Source organism: Ixodes scapularis, unplaced genomic scaffold (genome assembly GCF_016920785.2).
Source record: "Ixodes scapularis isolate PalLabHiFi unplaced genomic scaffold, ASM1692078v2 PGA_scaffold3__209_contigs__length_174095766, whole genome shotgun sequence".
Lineage (NCBI taxonomy): Eukaryota > Metazoa > Arthropoda > Arachnida > Ixodida > Ixodidae > Ixodes > Ixodes scapularis.
Window position 1 is genome coordinate 86,032,888 of NW_024609868.1, and position 23,405 is coordinate 86,056,292.

Below are 23,405 nucleotides of genomic sequence, written 5' to 3' on the forward strand. Positions count from 1 at the left end.
TTTTCTAGTAGGCAAAATATTCGTTTGGAGCAGTAAACCGACGGTTTTGGAGCAGACGCCAAAGTTTGTTAGCATGTCAGTTGAAAATCTAATTGCATCACTAAATGAGTTCATATTTGAACTCATTTAGTTGAGGGTTTCTATTGAATACGGAAGAAAATTACTCATTAACTTTTGTAGTAAGAATAGATGCGAAATAATCACACAGCCTTCTTTTTAGAAATAAAACTGAGGTCCAAGTAGGTTCCATTTACAATCGGTATAAAAAAAAATAGTTAAAAAATCAGGCATGGAGCAACACTCCAGTTGAGATAAAGCCTCCTACCTGTTCCCCACTTTTACACTCAGTAGTTAATTTAGTCTATAGATTCCTGTAAAATGTCGGCAAAAATCAGCATATCTACAATGAAACATCAGTAGATAAAAATATGTACCTCGCAAGATTTATGAACACTAAACTCCAAGATTCTAATAGAATAAACTGCAAAAACAACCACCCCCAAATATTATGAAAAGCTATATTTGTGCTTTAAAAGTGATACTGTACTTTAGCGGCGTTCAAACCCGAGTTGAGCCGGAGTTCGCTGCCCTTTCGATCGACTGCTGCACGGGAACTACCTAGACTACCATATTTGTTCAAATAGAGACCCGCATTTTGTCTCCTTTCTTGGCACATCCTTTTAAAATTGGAGGTCAACCTACAGTCAAGATTTAAGATGGTCGACCTGTAATAGTACCGAGCACAACTTCTGAGCTAATCGCGCTAACTTATGTTCTCCCCCATGTGAACCGCTGCTCCTAGCACTCTGGTGTAAAGCGGTGAAGCTCGACGCATGCGCACGCTGGTGTGAGGCGGTGAAGGTTGATGCGAGTGGCGAAAGTGCAACGGTACACTGTAGCCACACCATGGACGCATGTAGCGGACATGATAATCAAGTGATATCACCAAGACTAAAAGACACTGGGTCCGTCTTTTTATAATAGCCACCATTGCACTATTTTGTAATTTCTCTCAAGACTTTTTGCTCCTCATATCGCCGACATTGTCTGGAAACTCAAACAAGGCAGGGCGAGCGCGGTAGAGAAGAATCTCAACACTTCGTTTCATCTTAAAAGCGCAGGCGACGCTAGGAGTCAATGGGACGAATCACGCAGCATCGAAAGAGCAACATCATGGCCTTCGTCCATTATCTGTATGTGCTATTTCATTGGCTAAACCAATCAAGCGCTGCAACTTATGCTTTTAGTGTGTGTTTGTGACAACATGTGTTTGAACCTTCAGCTGTGTTCTAACATAAGAAGAAACATACTATACGGTGAGAAGAGACGCCTTAAAATACATATGAATACCATTTTAACACGATAGGGTTAAGGAGCTTGTGCCGCGCCAGCCTCGGTGGCATACCAGTAAAGCCGGCGTAACGCAAAAATCCCGATTGGTCGATAGAGTCATGCCGTCACAGCCACATGACCTCGCGCGGGAATTTCAAACAACCCATAATGTTCACGTGAAACGTGATATCATGCGTGGAGTGAAAGTGATTAAAACACAACATGTAATGCGAATTAAAGGTTGCCGCATGTCTCAAATGACTTCATCTTATAGAGCAATTCATTTGCCTTAAGGACACTGGCTAGAGATTTAACTTCTGAACTACTCAAGTGATCAGAATGAAATTTGTTGGGGAGATTTAACACCAGATGTAGGTGCACTGTGCAGACTTTCAGCTCTTTAGGAGACTTTAATATACCTACATAAGAAGATCAGTGACTTTTTGTTAAGAAATCTATGATACACAAATGAATCTACTAAGCACCATTTTGACTGCTTGAATTTAAAGTGGTGGATGTGAAACTTCGGGCTACCTAATTTTTGTAACTCGTAACTCAAATGTAAATATTTCAGGAAGAGTCATTACCTCAAATTATGAGATGCATATAGTATCTGTCTTAGGTCCATTTTTGAAAACATGGTTTTTTCCTCAATGAGGAGTTCAACTTAAAACAAAATAAAGTAGATAGCTTGATTCCCCAGAAAATTTCCGTTCAGAAAAATCTTGATTATGGCATCAGGATACTTTTACCTTCGAACAAAAGATTCCTTCGTATGAAATTTGCAGCAAAAACTGGAACTGAGAAAAATGCATCCAAACATTGAACTCCTGTACTTTTTACTGCCTCACAAGTGTTGAAAATACTTTATAACAATGTAACTGTTTGGCATATGGTTATCAAATTTAGTGTAAGGATGTATAATTAGTTTCTAAAACCGAAAACCTTAAAATTGAAACATGAACTTTTTTCAAAAAAATTTTTAATTTTGGTTCATGTCCTCCCTTAAAGAAAACATTTGAAAAATTTTAGGTGGAGGCGGGATTCAAACCCACGACTCTTTGGTTGCAAGCCAGACACACTACACCAACTAGGCCATGCAGACACGCTCGCACAGCTTTGGAACAAGAGGCAGTTTATATCTGTAGCTATAGCGTTCCACTCTTAAAGGCGAAGCTTAAGCGTCCAAATGTAAATTTAGTTTCCTTTTACTTTTATATTAGGATCGACCAATAATAAAAGATTTTTGTTTTTTGCTTCCTTCAAGCCGACCTCGGCGTAGATATGGCACAATTCTTAGCAAAAATGGCTCTTCAGCGCGAAACGTACCACACTTTCGTTGATGGCACAATTGGGTGCAAATAGCGCAGCACTTCCATTCCTGCATATGATGCAAACTGCATTCCTACAATTCCCGAGTTAAAAGAGGGAATGCCCGTTGCTCGCAAGCCCATGACAAAAGGCGTCAAAGACACTGAGTACATGCACAAACAGTAAAATAAGCGTGCAGGCACACTTACTACTTTGGCTTTGGAGCATCCAGAGGTGGCATGTACCTTGAGCTCTGAAAATGTCATGGAGACATTCTGTCAGTCCCAAATCGATGCCACATACATAAGTCACCACGCTACCCATCATAAAAAGCCAAAGGCGCTTTTTGCTCCAGATCCAAACTGCTCGAGGGTTATTCGCGACTCCAGCGACCTATAGGGGTCGCCATCATCGGGCAACTATGGTGGTCTAAAACAGGTTCTGCCGTGCCATTTGCCAGCTTAACGCCCAACGATCGCATTTGAACAGGCAAGCATGGATTCAAAATAGCCTGCCCCGATTTTTATTTAATATGTTTCAAACCTGCGGCGACGTTTTAGCATAAGCAAGCTTCCAGAGGATTGACCTTTTTCAGAAAAGCGGTGGAAGTGCTGCCTACATACTGTCCTTCTAGGGTGCTGATGAACGCTGATAAACACACAGGGTCTGGTTCACGCGGTTGCGCACGTTGCGTTCTGAGCGACCTGAGCAACATGCCGATACGACAGTAATGACAGTCACAGGGCAACTGTTTCATTGCCCCAACCACCGACAACATGTAATTTAGGAAGCCAGAAGGGACGAGCAAAAATCAGAAAAGAATATGTTCCATCCAGTTCAGTGTTTTCCCGCTAGGTGCTGTCCGCTTCTTCGAGCAACCTCCTTGCCCCGCGAGTTCCGCTTACAGCTAGCGCTGTTATCTTGGTTATCTAGTGTCGCACAGGGAAGCGTGCTCGCTGCGTCGGTCGGCTCGGCGGGCTGTTTCAGAAACCGCACTATAACCGGTATTTCCCTTTGCGCGCCTGCATTTTAAGCGGTGTGTAATTACATGGAGCTCTATGGGAGGCGAACCGGTGGTTTAAAAAAGCCGCGTCATACCCGGTCCTGCACTATAAGCGGTTACGTTGCAAGTGGTCTATACTGTAGGAGGTTCTGCACAATGGCAGATGTGATTCAATCCGAGATTGGTAAAATAATATATTTAAATAATGAATGCCTTTAATTTTTGTTTACTCAACTACTTTTTCATTTCACGTTGAAAAAAAATAGAATTATAACACTAACTGCATGTGCAATCATTACACAGACAGTTTTGTATTCTTTCACTCATATACTCTTTTATCCCAATATTTTTAGTTTAGTGGTATGATTGATACACATAAAAAGAACCAGAATAAGGTTTATATTTCTGCCACCAGTGCCCAACTTACAAAGGCGGCCTCCCGTTCAGCAATGGATGAATGACCTGGTTCATATTCAGCAATACTTCTTGGCTGGATCTTGTAAGATGCTGGAGAAGTTGACAGGCTGAGCAAAAAAGAATTTAAAATGTTTATATGGTGTGAGAGAGAGAATGAATCTGGCATTATTTCAGGACAAGAACTACTATATGACCTGCGACATGCTAATGATGACAAAGTATCTGTACAGCTGGGTATCTGTACAGCTGGTTGTGCCTTGGCATAAATACTGCCTCCACTGCCCCTATTTGTTGTGCATTACTGTTGTTGTTTTAGACATTGCCGACTGTTCCAATGTGGTGCATACTTTACTGCTGTATAAATCTTTCTGTAACAAATTTCGGTCACCTCCTACGACCTCTAAAATAAGATTGTGAGAAATGCATCATTTACAAGCAACCTCCAAAAGAGTGATTCACATTTCTGTGCAGCTGAGCATGGTTGAGCCAGTACACTGAGGCTGGAGGTTGCACACTATGTTTCTTGTAAAAAGTTGATGACAATAAAAATATTACTTAAGTACATTTTACACATACACCTTAGCTGTGCCACTTGACCCGCACCTATGTGACAAGCAAATATTCAGATATCTAACATATTCTAGTCGACTAATCCTGAATGAATGTACAGCCTCGGTGAAGAGATAAACAGGAGAAAATATCGGGAGGGTGATCTTTCAGGATGAATCAGCACAATTTTTTATGTACAGAAGTGAGCAACACCAATGTTGCAGATACGGCGAATTCATATTAAGCTGTACTGTCTCTTCACTTTATGTTGTTGCACGTGCTTCTATAAATCCACGCAGAAAATTAATTTTTGACACGGTATGTCTAACAACAGTTGCAAGCTCTTTACGGGTGGCTCACGTGGCAGTTGATACTTCTGTCAGCAGTTCACATGCCTGCCAGCATTTGCTAACAATAGTAAAAAACAGAACATCAGCCCACACATGAATTAAGGCATGCATTGGGTGGCACACTGTGCCAAGTAGTTGAAAGTGGCAACGGCAGTAGAAGGCATGTGGGACACATGCCTCCGGCTAGGTAGTGCAACCTGCCGCCCCACGCGTGTGGCCATTCGTGGGTACTGCCACCAGTCCTTTATGTTTTTTCTGCCATTAGCAAATGCAGATGTGCAACACTGAAAGCAATGATGAAGAGGGTAAGGCTGCAATCTCGATATTTGCACACTTCCGCCTATAATATTTTGCTTAGTTGGACATGGCAGATTATGGTGTATAGTCACTATTCATGTGTGAATAGTGGATTTTGTATTCGAAGTGAATTTGAAGCGAATAGTGCTATGAGCCAAGTATTTTCCAATCAAATATAAATTGTTCCTTTAAATCTGTCACTACTGTGTCACCATGCTTAAACGAAAACTCAGCTGTACTCATAAAGGTTGTTCCCCAAGATTCCACTTCTCCATTTATAAGCTAATTTTAATCTAACTATATTTATGAACTGTGACCATAGAAAGTCCAATGCCTTTGGTTGGCAAGGAAATGACCGATTTGACACAAATGAAACCCATAGAGACGCCCAGCTATACCTAATTGAGTTGATTTACAAATCTTGCTATACACAAATACATTTTCTTCAATCTCAAACTTTATAAAAAAAAATCATGAATGATGAACACAGGTTGTCAGGGCATCTCTGTATAACGTATTCAGATTCTCTTGCTTAACTCTTGCTTAACAGCCACAGCTTAATTTTGAAAATTTTACTGCAATATAGATTTTAACACTCCAAAATTTTTGTCTCTTTTCAGATACACCAGGCATGGGCATGCATCATCCCGCTTCGGAGGTGTGTTTTTCTCTCAAGAATGCAATTGCGATATTCATCCTTTCCCAAGTGTTGATTGCAGCAGGTTACCACATTGAGTGCGCTTCATACCGAGCACCGGTGCGCTGCAGAGAAGCAACACCCACAGAGCTTGCTTCCGCAAGTGTTGCTTCTCCGCAGTGCATTAATACTCAGTAAGAATCGCGCTCAACGGGGCTAACCTGCCGCAATCAACACTTTAAAATATACAAATATCGCAATTCCTCTCGAAGCAAATATATATTATATTCGAAACTACTATTCGAAATTTCAAATATTCGCACAACACTAATAGTCATTCAAAAGCTGTTTTGTGTACCACGCTGGTGACAGACAGCCCAAATCAATCAAATTAGCAAGAAAATAAAGAAAAAATAGAACAAACCCGTTCGCATAGCCACGGCTGACTGCCCTCTTAGCGTTCCTTCCACCAAACATTGGCCGGTCTGTGAAAAGAAACCAGGTTTATAAAGGATTGACTAATGAAAGCTAACAGAAATTGGGTAAGGGAAGAAATGTACATCAGTACTAACCATCGTTTCTTGAAGAGAACTCTGGCTCAGACATGTACCCATCATTGTGTCGATTTCCTTTAAAAAAAGAAAAAAAAAAAAGCAATGAGAAAATCTAATTTGTCCCAAAATGAGTTGCTGGGCGGGTTGGATAGACATCTTGACTTAAACAGCGCAAATAAGTTACGTAAGGAAGAGACAACAGCAGCGCTCTTTCCTTCCTGTTGTCTCTTCCTTACGTAACTTATTTGCGCTGTTTAAGTCAAGAAATCTAATTTGTCTCGTGAACAAAACCAATATCCCAGATAAACTGATACCACAAGAATGACAGAAATGTTCCCTTAGGAATATACTTTTTTTCAAATTTTAGTTGTTATATGACCATTGAGTCATTTAGTCAGAACACAAAAATATACATCCCAAAATTTAGCTACCTTTGCACAAATCAGTAATGAGCAAACATCATGCTGAAGAGGTAAAAAAACCTTTTATAAAAAAATTAAGTTAAAGACCATTTCATTCTATATGACTATTATGTACAAACATGCAGGACATCAGAGAATGTGGGCAATCATACTCAAAACATCTTTAAAAAAGACAACTACATTCTGCATATTACTGCTGACAAAAAAGTTTGCTAGATTTTTTCTTGTAGTTGCTTCTCATCCAAATAATTTTCATAGAGGCAGAACAAGACATCCCATGATCATAATATTGCTGATGTAACTAAAAACAAGCTACACTAAGAGGCATGCCACTAACACTACACTACACTAAGCAAGGCAGCATGAGCATGGTGACAATCTCCGGTATCAACCTCTTTTTCTGTAGCCCACCGTCATATAGTCACCTGCAAAGACCGGGTGCTCTGTCAGACACCAGCAATGTGCCTCACCACTCCAGAGTTGCGTGATCACAACCACCGAGACAAAGCAAGCGGAGCAATGCCACTCACCATCTCCATACTTGTGGAGACGCTTGTACATGGTCTTGTACCAGTCGCTCGCATACTCGTCTTTTACATTCTATGTGAACAGAAAAAAAAAAAAGGACAGTCCATTAGGACTTCAATCTTCCTAAGGCAAGTGCTCCCCTAAGGATATCTCAGAGAAAGGCAGCGTGACAGCCAAGGAGGTCTTATAAACTTGCTGAAGTGGAGCCCCACCTATACCTACAAATCAGTGTTGAAGCACTCTCTTCAACTGGCTTGTAGCACTTGCGTTACATGCCGTTTACGAACAAACCACCTCAGTGACAGCGCATGCTGATATCAGTTGAAGAGCACCGTCTCCCCTTGAACAAGTCCTTGCATAACCTTCTTGACTGAGTCAATACAAAAATATTGCGACTAGCTACTAAAAGTGACAGAGATTATGTTTCTTAAAAAGGAAACTCCCAATGTTCCAATGCTAAGAAATTATGAAGAAACTTTGGCCCTATTTAAGGAACAGGCTGAATACGGTCTGTTTATAATACAGGTTACAAGCATGCACAGAGCACACCACAGTTAGCACAAAACGAGCAATCACCAATTTTTTATATTGTCCTTTCACAGTTTTATGTCTGCCATCAGAACTATCAGTGAAAAAGGACGGTCAATTATGGTGCCAGGTACCGCAAAACAGCATCACTGTCATGTTTACACTGTGCTGCGTAATGCACAGCTGTGGAAAGTATGAAAGCGCATCAAGCTTCGTCACTACAAATGTGTCAAAAATGACGACAACATTAGAAATCAAAGAGCAGAAGCATTCAGCCACAGTTCCAAAACAACTGCCAGTATGGTTCAAAATTACTTTAGACATTTGTCCTGATATCCTTAATGAACACACAGTCTGTCGCAGAGACAGCGCAGAATAATTAAAATGACCAATAAGGGTGCCATGGCCGGGGCAATCATGAACTCGGCTCAAAATATTGCTGCACTGCTGCGACTACTTTGGGAAAGCCACAGAAATTCTGCTGCAAGGTCACACTTATAGCTTAAAGATACATACCATAAAGCCCCGCAGGTAGTACGAGCTGTCCCGTGCGTCTTCTTTCCCACAAGACACGTGGAACCCTACTATAGCCGTTTACGGAAGGAGTGCAGCAAATGACTAGGTGCTGATTGCATTCTAGCTTGGAACTTCTACCTGAGCTGGGGTTCAACTGAAGACCCACGGGCTTTGTTCATAAAAGGCTCATACTATCTGATGGTCTTTGTGGTATTCAGTTGTCAACTCAACTGGTCCCAGTTGGTCACTGAGCCGGTCCAAATTGAACCTTTACTGGTTTCCACTGATACCCAATTGAGACCCGCTTGTTCCAATTGGAGCCAGTTAAAACTTCAACTGGTCCCAGTTGAAAATCTTTATCAGGGTAATGGTGACAATATATACAGCATGGTATGTTCAATTAACTCTGGAATCATCTAATGTCATGGCCAATATGGAAGTGCATAGAATTAAGCATGAAATTCTGTATACTATCAGTGTCACCCAGCAAATTACTTTGCAAAGATTGACTCGCACTGGGAACAAGACATATGTGGTGTCCAACACTGTTTCATCTGCAGTGGAATGATCGGGACCACCAGCTGCTCTTGGCATGTTAAGATTCCGCCTCTACAATTGCAGAACAGCATTTTGGGTCAGTTATTTGCTGCATTATGATCACTACCTGGGACTGCAGGATTTTCCCCAGCTTTAAAAACCTGACATCAGTATCTCAGGTGCAATTTGTGAAACACTAATTTGGTGGCACTGACAGTACTGTGCACCATGCTTTGTCCCTGTAACATCCATAGTGGTTGCAGCAGTACATCTTTTAGGGAATACCAGGATGTAAAAAAAAATGCCCAGGTGACTAACTATCAAACATTTTACAAAAGCAAGTGCGAGCCAGCAATGTGCAATTTGTTAGTTGTTTTTCTTTATGTGTCAAGCGTACTGGTGGTAGCCTCAGCCTAGTGCAACTTGCAGGGTGCTAATGTAACTGCGTTGCCCGATCACTGTAAATTGCCATCAGATTAAAAGCCTCACTGGAGGCAAGATAACAAAAGTAAAAAAAGTACAAGGTGCTTGGAAGAAAAGAGAACCATGATCTACTCACTGCAAAAGTGAACTAGTGAGCATTGGCAAACGCTCCGTCTTCGCCCAAATGTAGCACTGGCAGTTGGGACCAGATATTAAAGCTTCAGAACTTACTGTTATCTACTGATTAAAAAATTATAAGCTATTTTTGAAGTTTTTAATGAGGAAACAGGACCTGTTCTTGGTAAAAGGTGCTATACATCTTCATGTTCCAACAAGCATCATAATCCGCCATTTTTGCATTGAAAATATATGAAAACTGCTTTTCAATTTTAAATCAGATAACGGTAAGTTCAGAAACTTTGGCATCTGGTCCCAAACAATAGCACTTCGTTAGGGCGGAGACTGAGCTTTCGGCATTGCATGCAGGTAGGTTATTTTTGCGGTAAGAAAAACATTGTTCTTTTCTCTCTCATACAACTGGTAGTTTCAAAATTCGTCAATGCTTACAAGTAACCTTATTTGAAACCATATAAGTATATTTATAAATGTGCATGCTCTTCCTCATGTACTGTATCCCTATAATTTTGCTTTCATTATAGGCTGCAAGACTGAGATTTCAAAGTGAAGGGCAAATGAAACGCACACATATAAAGATGCGATAAGAAACCCGCTACTGATGTCAAAGGCCACACCCAATATATGCAATGACAATGACTGTCAAACTTGACAGAAAGAAGAAAAAAGTGTGGCTACTTGTTGCAACACTACACAGGTAAAGACACAGCAGATCACAGAGCACTCCACAAGACGATGACACTTCCTGACTCACCTGGAATCCCTTATCCTGGGAGCCATGCAAAGTGAGTACATGAAAAACCACAAGTCAAGGGGGGGTTGTCAGAAACACTCTTGCTTCATGCACAACCCCTCACACACACACATACACACACTCAATCTGGAGGTATGCAGTCCACGAAGACACCCTAACATGCGGGGTCATGCAAGAGCCCACTGAATGAAAGCTGGCTGCAGCTTTTGCTTCCCACACACCAAAAAAGAGAGCGAGGTTTAATCCCATTCCAACCTGCTAGCCTAAATCATGCAAGACCATTGACATATTTCTTCCCAGGCAGGACGTGAAAACAAGGTTGTACATCACGTGAAGTAAATGACATTTAGAGCTTAATCACACAATGAACCAAAGAGGTAGGTGTCACTCGATACTATTAAGATTATAATCAGCATTACTACACTTGAGGTGTTTTGATTAACTGTCGAGAAGGTTGAAATTTATTTTGTGACAAAACAACAAGAAGTTATGTAGTTAGGTGGAACTATTAGTACATTATAAGAAGGGAGTTTAACGGATGAATCTTGATTATTATATGATCATTAAAATCTGCTGCAAGCATAGCTACTTGTTGAAGATATCAAATACAATGTCTTATTCAATGATAAAAAATAAATCTGAACTGAAAACCCGACAAGTCGTGGTAAGGTTATGAAAAGACGCTGAAAAAGTTATAAAATTATCTAAAAAATATGTGTCTATGCATTACTTATACTGTGGGCCCATGCATGTCTCATGAAATAAAATACTGAAGCCATCCAAAATAAAGTAGATCGATTTGCAAGGTTCATTTTATCTTAATAGTACTGACAAAAACAGTCTTCGAAACTGAAATTACATGATGTCTCAAAATGGTATGGCTGGGCGTCGATGAAAAGTTTAACCGATTAATCGCCATCCTTTAATTGATTAATAATCCGTTAATCGGTCTCGTTCATTTCATGCGTAATATCTTTAAAAAAAGCCAAAATTAATACTACTTCTTTTTTTTTTTTGCTATTGCTGAATATGTGGTAAATGGTAAAATATACAATTTTGATTATGAATTAACCTCGATTTGTAGTTAAGAGCATGTTGAAAGGTATTGACACTTGCAGATTATTACTTCTGCTGCATGAGGCAAAGAGCTTCGCAGATATTCTCCGGCATGAGCGACCTCCTTTGATTAATATGGCAATTTGGGCCAGTTGGTACATGATCGTAGACAACCGCCGAAAAACACAAGGACAAGAAGAGACCTAAACACTGGCACACTCGCAACTACATTTACTGAAAAAACGAATCTCTTATATAGCCGTGAAAAGACCCTTCGTCCCGACTAGGCACGGTGTACACCCGTTTTTAGAAAATCAAATTTAAAAAAAAAAATCAAATTTGTTTATTGTTTACACTAGTCTCTGCTGCGCTAAACGGACACTCGAACGGCGTTGAAGTGGCCGGGACACGTGTAACCTTCTGCACCTGAGAGGAGTTACGAATCTTGCCTTTACAGTTCACCTTAGGCAGCATTTTTTACCTGAAGTATGCCCTTCATACAGGTGTACTTGTCTACGTCTGATTGGTGAAAGCAAGTAATTTTTACTTTGTTTTGGTTCGTGAAACGTTGACCAATTAACCAGTTAAAAAAATTAATCGCAATTAAAGCATTAATCGATTAATTGATAGGTTAATTGATCATTTACCCAGCTCTACAAAATGGTGTAATTAAAGACTTTCTTGGGTGCCTAGATTCAGAATAGTTATTTTCACACACCTGTGGCCATCAACAAGAACTACACATATTTTGTGCACATATTTTTCTGCATAAATTAAAAGCAAACTGATGAAAGCATAACCCTTCTGTAAAGCTGCATAACAGCTATAGAAATAATCTGATATATTTTATATCAGACTATCTTGTTCTAGTCTCAGCATCGTTGCATGGCAAAGTTGTAGAGACCTTAGAATACAGAGCTCAATGTTACAGTGCTCAATGTTATCTGTGAATGCTACCAGATCCATACAAACGGAGAGCCTATTTAGTTTTCCTGGCACTTTACAATTACCCACAAAATCTAAATTCTATACAGACACCATTTTGCCTTGAATGCAAGTTGTCAAAAGTTGTGCCATTAGACTAAAATACTGTTAAGAAAGATTATCTTTTTTTTTTTTTTTTCAAATTACACCATTAGTGGAACTAGACAGTATGTCTGAACTAGCTCGTGACACGCTGATTCAGTACCAAAATACCTCTTCATGCATACTCCCCTGTAATTCTACAATACATCAATACCACAAAGATTTAACCGACAATGTGAAGCTATCCACAAAACTGAAAAACATATTACACAACAACACATTGCTTACAAACAAGCCCGCACTTGCCCACACCGGCTGTGGGCACTGCTCGTGCGCAGAGACCTGAGATCTGCATGAAATGAAGCCTCTGCGCACGTGCAGTAGAGAGCCTATATTGCAGTGAGAGTGTGTCTCGAACCGTGAGAAGCGTATGCAATTTAATGGCAGACGTCTGCTGCGGAGATTGGTATCAAGTGTGCACGTGCTGCATTTCGCGTGGCGAGAAGGAAAGCAGGAGGAAAGGCGTAGTTGTTTGCAGACGAACAACGCTTTTGTCCCTTCCTCGCAGCTCGTATTGCAAACGTGGCCCATGAACCATGTGATCCCGATCGAGCAGTTGAACAGTCTCTGCAATATAGGCTCTTTAATGCGCAGTACCGACAACAGCGCCCCCACAGCAGCACATCGGAGAGCTGAGTTGGCATATAGTTTTCAAAGCCTTTATGTTAATAAGCGATGTCAGCGAAGCAAGGAAAGAGTAAGCGTGCGAGGTGCATCGTGTCGAAGCAGTCAAAAACAAAATACAAAGAAAAAAGAAACTCATGCCAGATATGCTGTCTGACTTTTAAGAGAAGTAACACTTTTGAATACGCACAGAATTGACCGCAAAAAAATAAAAGCTGCACACAATTTCACCTCTCATTCAGTCACTCCACAAAAGTAGTACTAATCATGCCACAGCTACGGTCAAAGCTGTTACTCAGAAATAAATTGAAGTATACCGTACCACTCTATAACCCAACTGCTACAAGCGAAGGGTCAGATCGGATGAAAACGCAAGTTTATGAATGCAGACTCTCTGTAAGAGCTATTTCATTTGTTTTTTCCATAGCCCAAGAATACTACGGCACTACAGTTATAGTAAACAGCATACAGCGCAAACCACTTATAACGATACCATATACAACAATGTTTTGCTTATAACAACCAGCTTCTAGGGTTTCTGGACTAGAAACGAGGAGTTTCTAGTCTAGATACAACGATAATCAGTTCTAGCGATTGAATTTTAAAATTTTCTCATTACTATTGTTGCAAGTGGATTGCACTGTAGTAGTTTATTTTTACCACCAAATGAGCCGTAGTCCATCCCGCAAAACATTAACTCATAATTCAGAAATAAGGTAGGTGTACCTCGAGTCTGGTTCACCACTAAGGTGAGCAAAAATTCGGAGAGATTCTATTGAGAGCTACTCTAGCAAGTTTGAAAGCTGCCTAGTTGCTAGAAAATAAGGCAACCTTATTATGAACAAAATGCGCTAAAAGAATATAGAAACACAAAGGCCTTGTTTATAAAACAGTAACCTCATTTTCGAGAAAAGTCAACGAGTCGGATCGTGCTAGAGAATTAAAAAAACGGGGTAGTCACAAAGACCTGCCGAGCATGCGCCAACATTAAAAGAGATGGCACAAAAACATTCCAACGTCAGACGTCGTCATGCTACAGTCGTCGTTGTTTCGTGCCACAAGCCACGAGGTTAGGAAAAAGAGTAGAAGAAAGAAGACTTACGGTTCGCAATGCAACGGGGATTCCGTTGATAGTGGGGCCGATGCCCTCGTATTTAGGGGGTGCCTTAATCGTGGTCTGCACCCCGGTCGAGACCTCCTTCGAGGTGGGCATGGCGTAGTATGTGTCCGTGTGCACTCGGTCGCCGTCGAGGGTCACTCGTTCGTCGTAAACGTATGGCTCGTTCGGTCGGCCGAACCGTCGGGGCGCCGGGATTTCTGCAAAAGGGTACGCCAAATTTTATTTCGTCAACGATCGAAATTCGATGCTGCAAAGGATGAAGAACTTCCATTGAACCAGTCGGAAAACAGAACAGTACTTTCGTTGCACCCGACAAAATCGTCGTATGCAAAATAAGCATGCGGGTTGGGAAGTCTCGGAGTAGTCCTTTATGTACCGAGACTCGTGCCGCGACTTCCAACGAGAATGCAACTGAACGTCGCTGTGGTCGCACAATTTCTTTCGCTATAATCTAATGCAAGTTAAGAAAATCAGGACAAGTCCCTCCCACAAATCTCTTTGCCTTCCGTGGTTGGTGGTTTCCTCCTCTCCACGCCAGCATTTGCTTTGCTAAAATGGCAAGAGTGGAGGGCTTTGTGGGAGGAGACTATAGCCAATGGGGGTGAGGCACCAACCATGAGGGAACCCTGCCATGATCCGATATCAACAAAAAAAAAAAAAGAAAACTTGCTCTAGCACTCCTGCCTTCCCCCCCCCCACCCCCAAACCCCCTTCTTTTTTTCTTTAGTGAACCACCTTAGTGTGGAACTTTTGACCAATTAAAAGTACTAAAACGTTTTTGAGTTCTTGTTATCCCGTTCTTGGACATCTGGGACAGCATTAAACCGTTCATTACAAAACGGCTGCGTAGCATTTTAATAAACCAAATTATTGAAGAAATAGAAAAAAAAAGGTCTTTAGGAGAGTGTAACCGGTAACCAAAACCGTAAAAATTAAAACTGTAAAAAACCGAAACGAAACCGATATCAACAGGAAACGATAACCGTAACCACAAAACGTTTTTCGGTTTGAGTCCTTGTTGTGAACAGAGCTCTCATGGGCACTCATTCTGTCTTGCCTGTCTAGAAGCTCAGACAAGCAAGTTGAGATCTGAAAATTGTTAACAGCCACAGATGGATAACATGTGGTGCAGGGCCCTCACCTTTAGAATCAAAGTTGTGGTCTATGTAAAGGGCTCCCTTTGGAATCTGTCCTTCTGCAAACAGAACAAAATTTAAAGTTAGATCTGTAGAACAAAAAGATGAAATATGTGGAGAAGCAGTAGCCTATAAAACTTCCTTCTTACAGAACCAATGCATGTCTGACACTGTCTACTCGGCTTTCATTCTACTTTAGGAGCCTGAGGGGAGCATTCTGAATCAACATATACCCTACGCACATTCTTTTCATTCCTTCCACTCATTTGTGACAATGGGAAGAAGGCATGAAAAAGGAAACAAAGCTGTTCACTTCAAGGTGCACTAAAGATATTTCTGGGATCGTCTGTTCTTGGTGATAACTTAACCTGCAGCATCTTAGTGCCCCAGAAATCGAAAAATTATGCTTGCGCATCGTCTATTTCCCCACTAAAAATGTGATTGAAGATTTGGCCACGCCCCTTTCTGAGCAGTAAAATCTAAAGCACAGAATTTAGCGGAACTGTCGGCAGCGCGGTGCGGGCACGTGTCAGCCAGTCGCAAGCCGCCTTTCCGAGAGAGGCGGCTTACAATTGGCTAACGCGTGCCCGTCGTCGCGCTGCCGGCACTTTTGCTGAATTCTGTGCTTCCACCAAGGTGAAGAATAAAAATCAAGGTGATTTAAATCGTGATTTGAATCAGACCAGTTTTATAATGATGATTTAAATCAAACCTTTTTTTGCAAAAATATTTTTACATATTTTTTTATTTAACGTTTCTTTTTATGTGATTATGTGATGCTCCCTATGTGCATTCGTTTTGTATTTAAATCAAGCAATCATTGAGGAAGAAAGACCTCTATCAGGTTGAATACGAGCACAAAGAGCAGTGGTCTTTTGAACAAATCAGAACATTGAGCTTTATTTCAATATTTCACTTCATTTGTCAGTTACGTAGTGTCCTATCACAAGCAAATAAGAACGCAAAAAAAATAAACTAACGCTAGAAAAGTAATGTCCTATTGCAAATAAATCTGAATGAAAAAAAAAAAAAAAAAGTAAATACCGTATTTACTCGCAGAATGAACACACTTTTTTTTCCGAAAAATCGATGCAAGGTTAGGGGGGGGGGGCGTTCATTACGCGAAGTAAAATTGTTGCGTCCATATTTACTCGCATAATGAACTGAACCGACCTTTTATCATGAAAAATCGACCTAACTTCTTATCTCTTTGGGCATGGCGCGCGACCCCCTAACCAAACTGGGCTGTGCAAAAAAGAAAAAAAAGCTCCTCTTGTTTTCTTTTTTTTTTCTTAATTCCTCGAGTTTTTCTTTTTTTTTTTTTTTTTTTTTGCAGCCTGCTTTTTGCAAGCTGTTTCGTTTGCTTAGGCCAGGGCTTTTCAGCTTATCTTTCTTATCTCCTTGCGCGCAGCGCGCGCGACGCGCGACCCTCACCCCCTTTAACCAAACTGGGCTGTGCAAAAAAAAAAAGAAGAAAAAAACCTTTTTTTTTTTCTCTTAGTTCCGTGGCTTATAAAAGGAGGAAAGGAACATTGAGTGGCTCTAGATGAGCCACTGAATGTTCTTTGCATTTATTAATATTCTTTGTATTCCTTTTTCCTTAAAAAAAAAAAAAAAATTTTGACAAAAAAAAAAGTAAAAAAAAAAACAAAAAAACAATGTGCATGGAATGTTCCCACGAGAGGTCTGAACTGTAGGGCGAAATGCAAGGTTTGGTTTTTGCTAGGGTGCTTTATATAGAGTTGCCCGCAATCCATACAGAGAAGAGAGGATACCGATCCACCAATCCATGAGCGGATTTATATAGACTCGCCTGCTAGCGAGCGGGTTCTTCCTCGATTCGGTTCATATGCTAGGACAGCCATGATTGGCTAGGACAGCCAACCATGTTTCGGAAATTCGATACTATGGGAACTTTAAGCGACTTTGGGCAACGTGTCATAATGAGGCCGTAGCGCCCAACTTTCTACGTCGTCTACCGGAGGCAAACGTGGAACAAAGATTGGACAAAAGTAATGCGTCAGTGTCCGGCTAGGACTCGCATCCTCCCCAATTGGACGAGAGTCTCAGCAGATTGCTGATGTGGCATTGGTGTCCAATCTACGATGTGATGTTTACATCGTAGCTCCCAAAAAAGATTTACAAGGTTCTTTTCACCTCAAAAATAAACTATGCATCGCTGAACTCTCGTTCTCCAACCTAATGTAGCACTAGCGGTGCAAACCAAATGTCAAAGTTTCGAGAACTAAACGTTATGTCATTCAAAAATTACAATATTTTCTGAAAATGTTAACGGAGAAATGGGGCCCGTTTTTGTCCCGCTTTCAGTAACTGGTGCCACTTAGCTACACGAATTCGAGCCCCATCGGCTGCCATTTTCCCATCGAAAATTTCAGAAAATCACTTATAACTATGGAATAAGATACCTGTTAGTTCTGAAACTTTGGTATTTGGTTCAGATTGATAGTGCTACATTTGGGCGGAGAGGGAACGTACGACGACACATAGTTAATTTTTACGGCGAAAAACCTCCCTAAACCTTTTTCTGGAGGGAACACCCCGTAGAAGAACTTTAGCCCTACGACCTCGACACGTAGGTGGTGTTGTTGAATGCACGGGGCACCCATTTTGAACATGCCGTTAGCAGACAACACTTCAGATTTGGCACTTCGGGATCGTTCAATGGATTTAGGTCCATCCACGTTTCCGGATGCTCCAAAGAGCCCTTACCCCGTGCCTTCTGCAGGAGCGTGATGGTGGGACTCTGCGAGGGAGGAAGCCCCGAGCCTCCAACGCGCAGCTTGGCGAAGCCAGACGTGGGGGAGTCGGAGCCGTTGGTAGTCGCCGGCGGGCTCGAGGCGGGACCCAGGGTGGGGCTGGCCGGCGACGGAGGCACTGGAGGGGGCGGCAGGGGCTTGCTGGCGGCCGGCTTGGTCGACGGGGCGCCCTCCGCAGGCTGGTACTGCTCCTTAAGCTCGGACACGATCGGATTCCACGAGGTCCGCAGCGCCGCTGAGGGCGACGGCGGAGTCGTCGGCGAGGAAACTGCGTCGTGGGACTGCGGCGGGGAGCAAGAACAGCGCTTCGTGTCTATATGCATTCTGGTAGGACTGCTGTCTCCTATGCCGACAGCGTGCACCTTGGTGGCATCTTGTACCACTTTGTCGATAGTATCTCGCACCCCCCGTTGCCTGCTGGGCCATACAAAATAGTGACCACTTTAAACATTTAACCGCCGCCACTGTGGCTATGTTTGTGACGGTAGTAGGAACGTTTAGGAAACCTCCGAGCTTCCGCCAAAATTTAGGTCTCTTAAACAGTGTTCCCAGACTTCTACATAAAATTTCGAATGATAGGAAAAAGCTTACTCATGCCGTTTTTTGTTTTAAATTATAAAAAATAATTACCGATGCTTAGGCAGTATAAAACCAAGCAAATCTACTTCTAATGAAACAAAATGTTCAGTTGGGCTAGGTGGAAGGAGGTAACGAAAACACAGAGCGCTCCTAATGATTTAGTCAGCTATTTATTGCGGAACGATAACTCTGGTAAATATTGTATTCCCCCCTGAGCCATGCGGCATCAGCTCGTTTTCAATTTCCGCGCATGCGTGTAATGTAATTAACAAACTTCAGTTCATTTTATGCCTGAAAAAGTCAAGCCTGGTCAAACTTGAACCTTTGCAGGTTTGCAGCATCCCTAGCCGGCGGCAGCATGAAATGGTGATGAGCGGATTTAAGAAAGAAGCCCCCCCCGCCCCCCCACACACACACAAGCTCTCTAAGGTCAACTTGTTTTAGTAATGAAAAAAAACCGACCTATACTGGCATTTTTAAGGAAGAAATGTTTAGTTTTTGGTGACATAGCAAATATTAGGTCAACAAAATAGACCTGAAAAATGCTTTGCCTATGACGTCACCTCTCTGCCCGAGCCTGATCCATAAATCCAACCTTGGAAAGTGGCAATCTTAAAGTTGAATGTTAAAGGGATACTTCAATAAAATTTGAAATATACCTGTCGTGTTCAGAAATAGGCTGAATATGATCCAGAATATCCGTAAATGACAATCGCACGTTTGTATTTTGAGCCTGATGGCTGTATTTTTCGTTATAAACGGACCATTCTGGCAAGCGCTCGGAGAGTAGCCAGCGGAGAGCACATGATATCCGCTGCAATTGTGACATAGACTGTCTCGGGACGGGACGAGCAAAGCTGCAACGAGGCTGACACCAATAGGATGTCCTAGCCGTTCCAGCCACCGAAGCAGCTGAAGCACGTCAGCGATCAGGCCACCGCAACTAACCCCAAAGCTGCTTTTGTACGCATTTTGAGTGACGGGCTAATCGTCTAAAATTCTGTGGAGGGACAATAGCGATGTCTTGGACACACAAAAGAGAGCCTCGGGGAGAGGGGAGTTCTTTCTTCCCCTCTTCTCTCATGCTAACCGGAGGCGAGACAGTTATCGTCACTACCTGTCAAGGTTCCTAAACGAGCATTACAAACGAGGTGTTAGCGACATCCACCAGGCGCTCTTTGCTAATTGCTTAATTCGTTTTAAAATTGCTTTCTGAGTCTTTTTCGAAAAGAGATTGGTGCGTCTGATGTGATACTGCTCTCTTGAACACGAATAGACCAAGAAACAAGCACCAAAATTTCGTTGTAGTATCCCTTTAAAGCCATTTAGATGTTTCAGGTAATGAACATACTCAGCGTATTCGCAAAGTTATGTTTTCACGCAAATCTATATGACCATACATTTCTCCTGTCAATATACACACTTGTGCAACCGCCCATAGGTGCTGCAAATTGATGGGCATCCAAGAATCTGTCCCAATTTTCGCGGCGGTACTGCTGCACGTGCTCTGGGGTGTTTTCGCCCACTGGCTGGGCTTCTGAACAAACATTGCAGGTTAGTGGCTCTGTATTTTAAAGAAACGCGAGACCCGGAGATAATTGTTTTCTTTTCTGGCAATTAGAAACCTGGTAAATCTAATTTAAATGTTTCCTTCAGTAGGGATGCTTTTTGTTTCTTTGCGACGATAAAAAACCAACATTTGAAATCTTTTTTGATACCTACGGGAATACAGCAAAATTATTTTATTTATTTAAAACAAATTCCAGTGACCTTTATCTTGACGGTCTCGTAATGCACGACGTACAGCATTTAAAGAAGCGATTGTTTAAATTTCTTTAGAAGTTATTAAACTGCCATTTTGGCGAGTGAAGAATGTCCTATTAATTTCCCAGATAAATATAGCGGAAAAATTGACGTCACGACCTTGACGTCACATCATGAAACCAGAACTCGACACCGTGACATCACAGTGCCACGTGACCTGACGTCACGTGATGTCAGGGCACGCTACGTTAATTTCCCCGCTAAATTTACTGGAAAAGTGAACTGAATGGACAGTTGGACCGATTTGTGGGATAAAAGGGTTCCGTTTTTATTTATTTTGTGATAAATAAAATTAAAGTCCGATGAAGCAAGTCCTCACCTGAGGTTTATTGGCCTGGGTCAGGTGTGCCACGGGCGAAAACTTGACGGGCCTGTAACCGGGCCGATCGTCATTCTTTTCTGTGTGCTGCTGCGTATCGTTGATCAGCCTGGTCTCTTTCACAATGCCGTTGGACTGCTCCATGCTGCTTGCACTCTGCCTCTGGTTAGACGACCAAGGACTCCATACTGCGCACAAAGAAACGAAGAAGTTAGGAAACTTGATGCTGAACATGCAATCGATTATATTATTGCAAAGATACAAAAAACTGCGAGCACATAGAAATCGAGAGCTTTTCAATAAGATTTCAACACAGATTGAACGAAGCATTTCAAATAAAATCCTGCGATTTTAATAAAAAAATTTATTGAGACTTGCATTTTTCATTTACATAAGCAAAAATTAATTTTGTTGGGCAAAGCAAATCATTTCCATAAAAACTCGTGGAAATGGAGCGTGCTGGTTAAGTTACGGTCGTCCTGTTTTCGTCCTCTATGTTATTCTCCACAAACACCGTTTCCATAAAACATTACTGAAGTTACAATCTGCAGCTGCAAACTTGGAAGTCGTACTTTTCCTATAAACCATTCTTCGAAAACAAAAAAGAAAGAGGGACAGATAGAACAATACATACGTGTGTCGTCTGTATTTTCGCAAGTGTTCCTCTTTCGTTTTCGTATTGTAGTTACAATTAAACAAGCTCAATATTCCAAAAAGTTCTTCTGATGACCTTGGCAACTTACAATTTCAGCTCCATTCACGCGAGTGTATACATATATCGAGCGAGTACGCACAGAGTTTTAATACTAAACGCCAGTCCGACCGCAAACCCCACAATTCAGATGATTATTTAATATATATTTTTCTGTGTAAGCTTGACAATTTCGCCGGCGTTTGGGGGGCACGAACAGGAATCAGAAAGCCACAGACCCGAAGAAGCCAGCCACGCGAGCAGCGAAAGCTTTCCTCAAAAACCTCTAGAGGTTATCGAAGTCACCGGTTTATTGCGCAATTTCGATTCTGCTGACACTGCGCTCAAAATCCCTGTCGCTTCCGATATCGTGTGACTTGGCGGCCCTGATAGCACGTGCGAGAGGACATAAACAACTGCCACCCACACGGGATGGAGGGAAGAGCGCGACACACGTACACACGCGCAATTTGCACGAAAGCCGCGTACGCACCAGGATAAAATCGCCGCTCGAGATCTGGCGGAACTGTCGAGCCACTTATCGGCCGCAGAGACCACGGGATCGCTTCAACGCACGCCCGAAAACAGCGCAAAATGCTCACCCTGCGGAATGCTCAGACGCGCAGTTGGTGCCAGATTGCTTCAGCTACTGTTATGCAATTATTAGCGGACCACCTGTTGTGGTACAGGCCCATCACACGTCAAGCAAGAAATCGCGTCAACGCGTCTACGCCGTCTACGCTACGGCCACTACGGCTGTGCATACCGTAGAGGCGGAAACCGCTGGCTTCGGAGATGAGAGCAGAGTCAACTCAGTCACGTCAACCTTCTTTCTGGTTTAGGAAAAGAAGTGAATCACGTGAGAGATCAGATGACGCGTAGGCGCCATGTTGTATCAGAGTGGGAGGTTTCGAAACGACCAGAGAGATTTTGCATTGAAATGAAAATGGGCGTTAAGATAAATGAGCAGGAACTTGTTCCCCAAAACCTTATTCGAAGCAACGACGTTAATTTGTGGTTTAAAAAAATGTTCTGCCGTGAAATAATGAAGTCGCCGATAAATTATTTTTTAGACGCGCGTTTTATTTTTTTTTCGAAGCACAAGTTTGTCTGCTTCTTGCACAGGGGCTGCGATGATGTCAGAAAAAAATAGTGGGTAGACGTTGAGTAATCTAGCATTGAAGTCTGCCCACTATCGTTCCAAACAAAGCCAATCAGAGCTCGGTGTCGTTCTGACGTCACCGAAACTCCGGCGCAAGAAGTAGACGACTTGCTCTCCGCGTTGAAACTTGATTTATTTATCTTTTAACTAAAAATAAATATTAGAAAACATATAAAAAATAGGTATTGTAAGAATTCCCCTCCAGTTGAATATACAAACCATGTACCAATTATATAATTTATTTTTCTGCACCCGGTTAAAATACTATATTAGAGCAGATCACCTGCATCATTTCTTTTAAAACAGACAACCTCGTCTTCTTAGCGCATAATTCTTCATAATTCCAATAAAAGCGAAAATATATCAAATATGATCAAATTAAAGACACAACCTGCACAAAATGGGTAGATTACGGTACCATACTCGCGAGAGCGAAAATAAAGCTTTTCGAGAAATTTCAAGGAGCATGCGTCCAGCTTCCGAGGTCCCGCATGCAAACGGCAGGAACTTCACACAAGTTCACACTAGTAGTTCAGGCTACACACGAACTTGTAATTTTCCAGCGTTGATAAAATGATTCTACAAAATTGCTGCTACATTGAACTCAAACTTATAATTGTCAACCAGCATAGTAAAAATTATCGCTCAGTAAATATTTAAACGCATGAACAGTAGGTACTTCCTGTTACTATTTGGAACAAAGGCGTAGACTTTGGAGGGGGGGGGGGGGGGGAATCG

The 23,405-nt window shown here is 41.8% G+C and overlaps 1 protein-coding gene across 1 annotated transcript in view; it reads right to left on the reverse strand.

The window, feature by feature from the left end:
• The window catches only part of LOC115310225 (sorbin and SH3 domain-containing protein 1), a 242,712-nt gene that overhangs the window by 39,126 nt on the left and 180,181 nt on the right, over window positions 1-23,405 (reverse strand). Inside the window, exons 5-14 of the mRNA XM_042292521.1 lie at window positions 20,815-21,002; window positions 18,046-18,373; window positions 15,321-15,374; window positions 14,162-14,376; window positions 10,294-10,308; window positions 7,403-7,472; window positions 6,469-6,525; window positions 6,321-6,381; window positions 4,074-4,170; window positions 2,853-2,896 (exon numbers count right to left, since the gene is read on the reverse strand). Coding sequence (XP_042148455.1) covers window positions 2,853-2,896; window positions 4,074-4,170; window positions 6,321-6,381; window positions 6,469-6,525; window positions 7,403-7,472; window positions 10,294-10,308; window positions 14,162-14,376; window positions 15,321-15,374; window positions 18,046-18,373; window positions 20,815-21,002 — 1,129 coding nt within the window. The remainder of the gene's footprint in view (window positions 1-2,852; window positions 2,897-4,073; window positions 4,171-6,320; window positions 6,382-6,468; window positions 6,526-7,402; window positions 7,473-10,293; window positions 10,309-14,161; window positions 14,377-15,320; window positions 15,375-18,045; window positions 18,374-20,814; window positions 21,003-23,405) is intronic.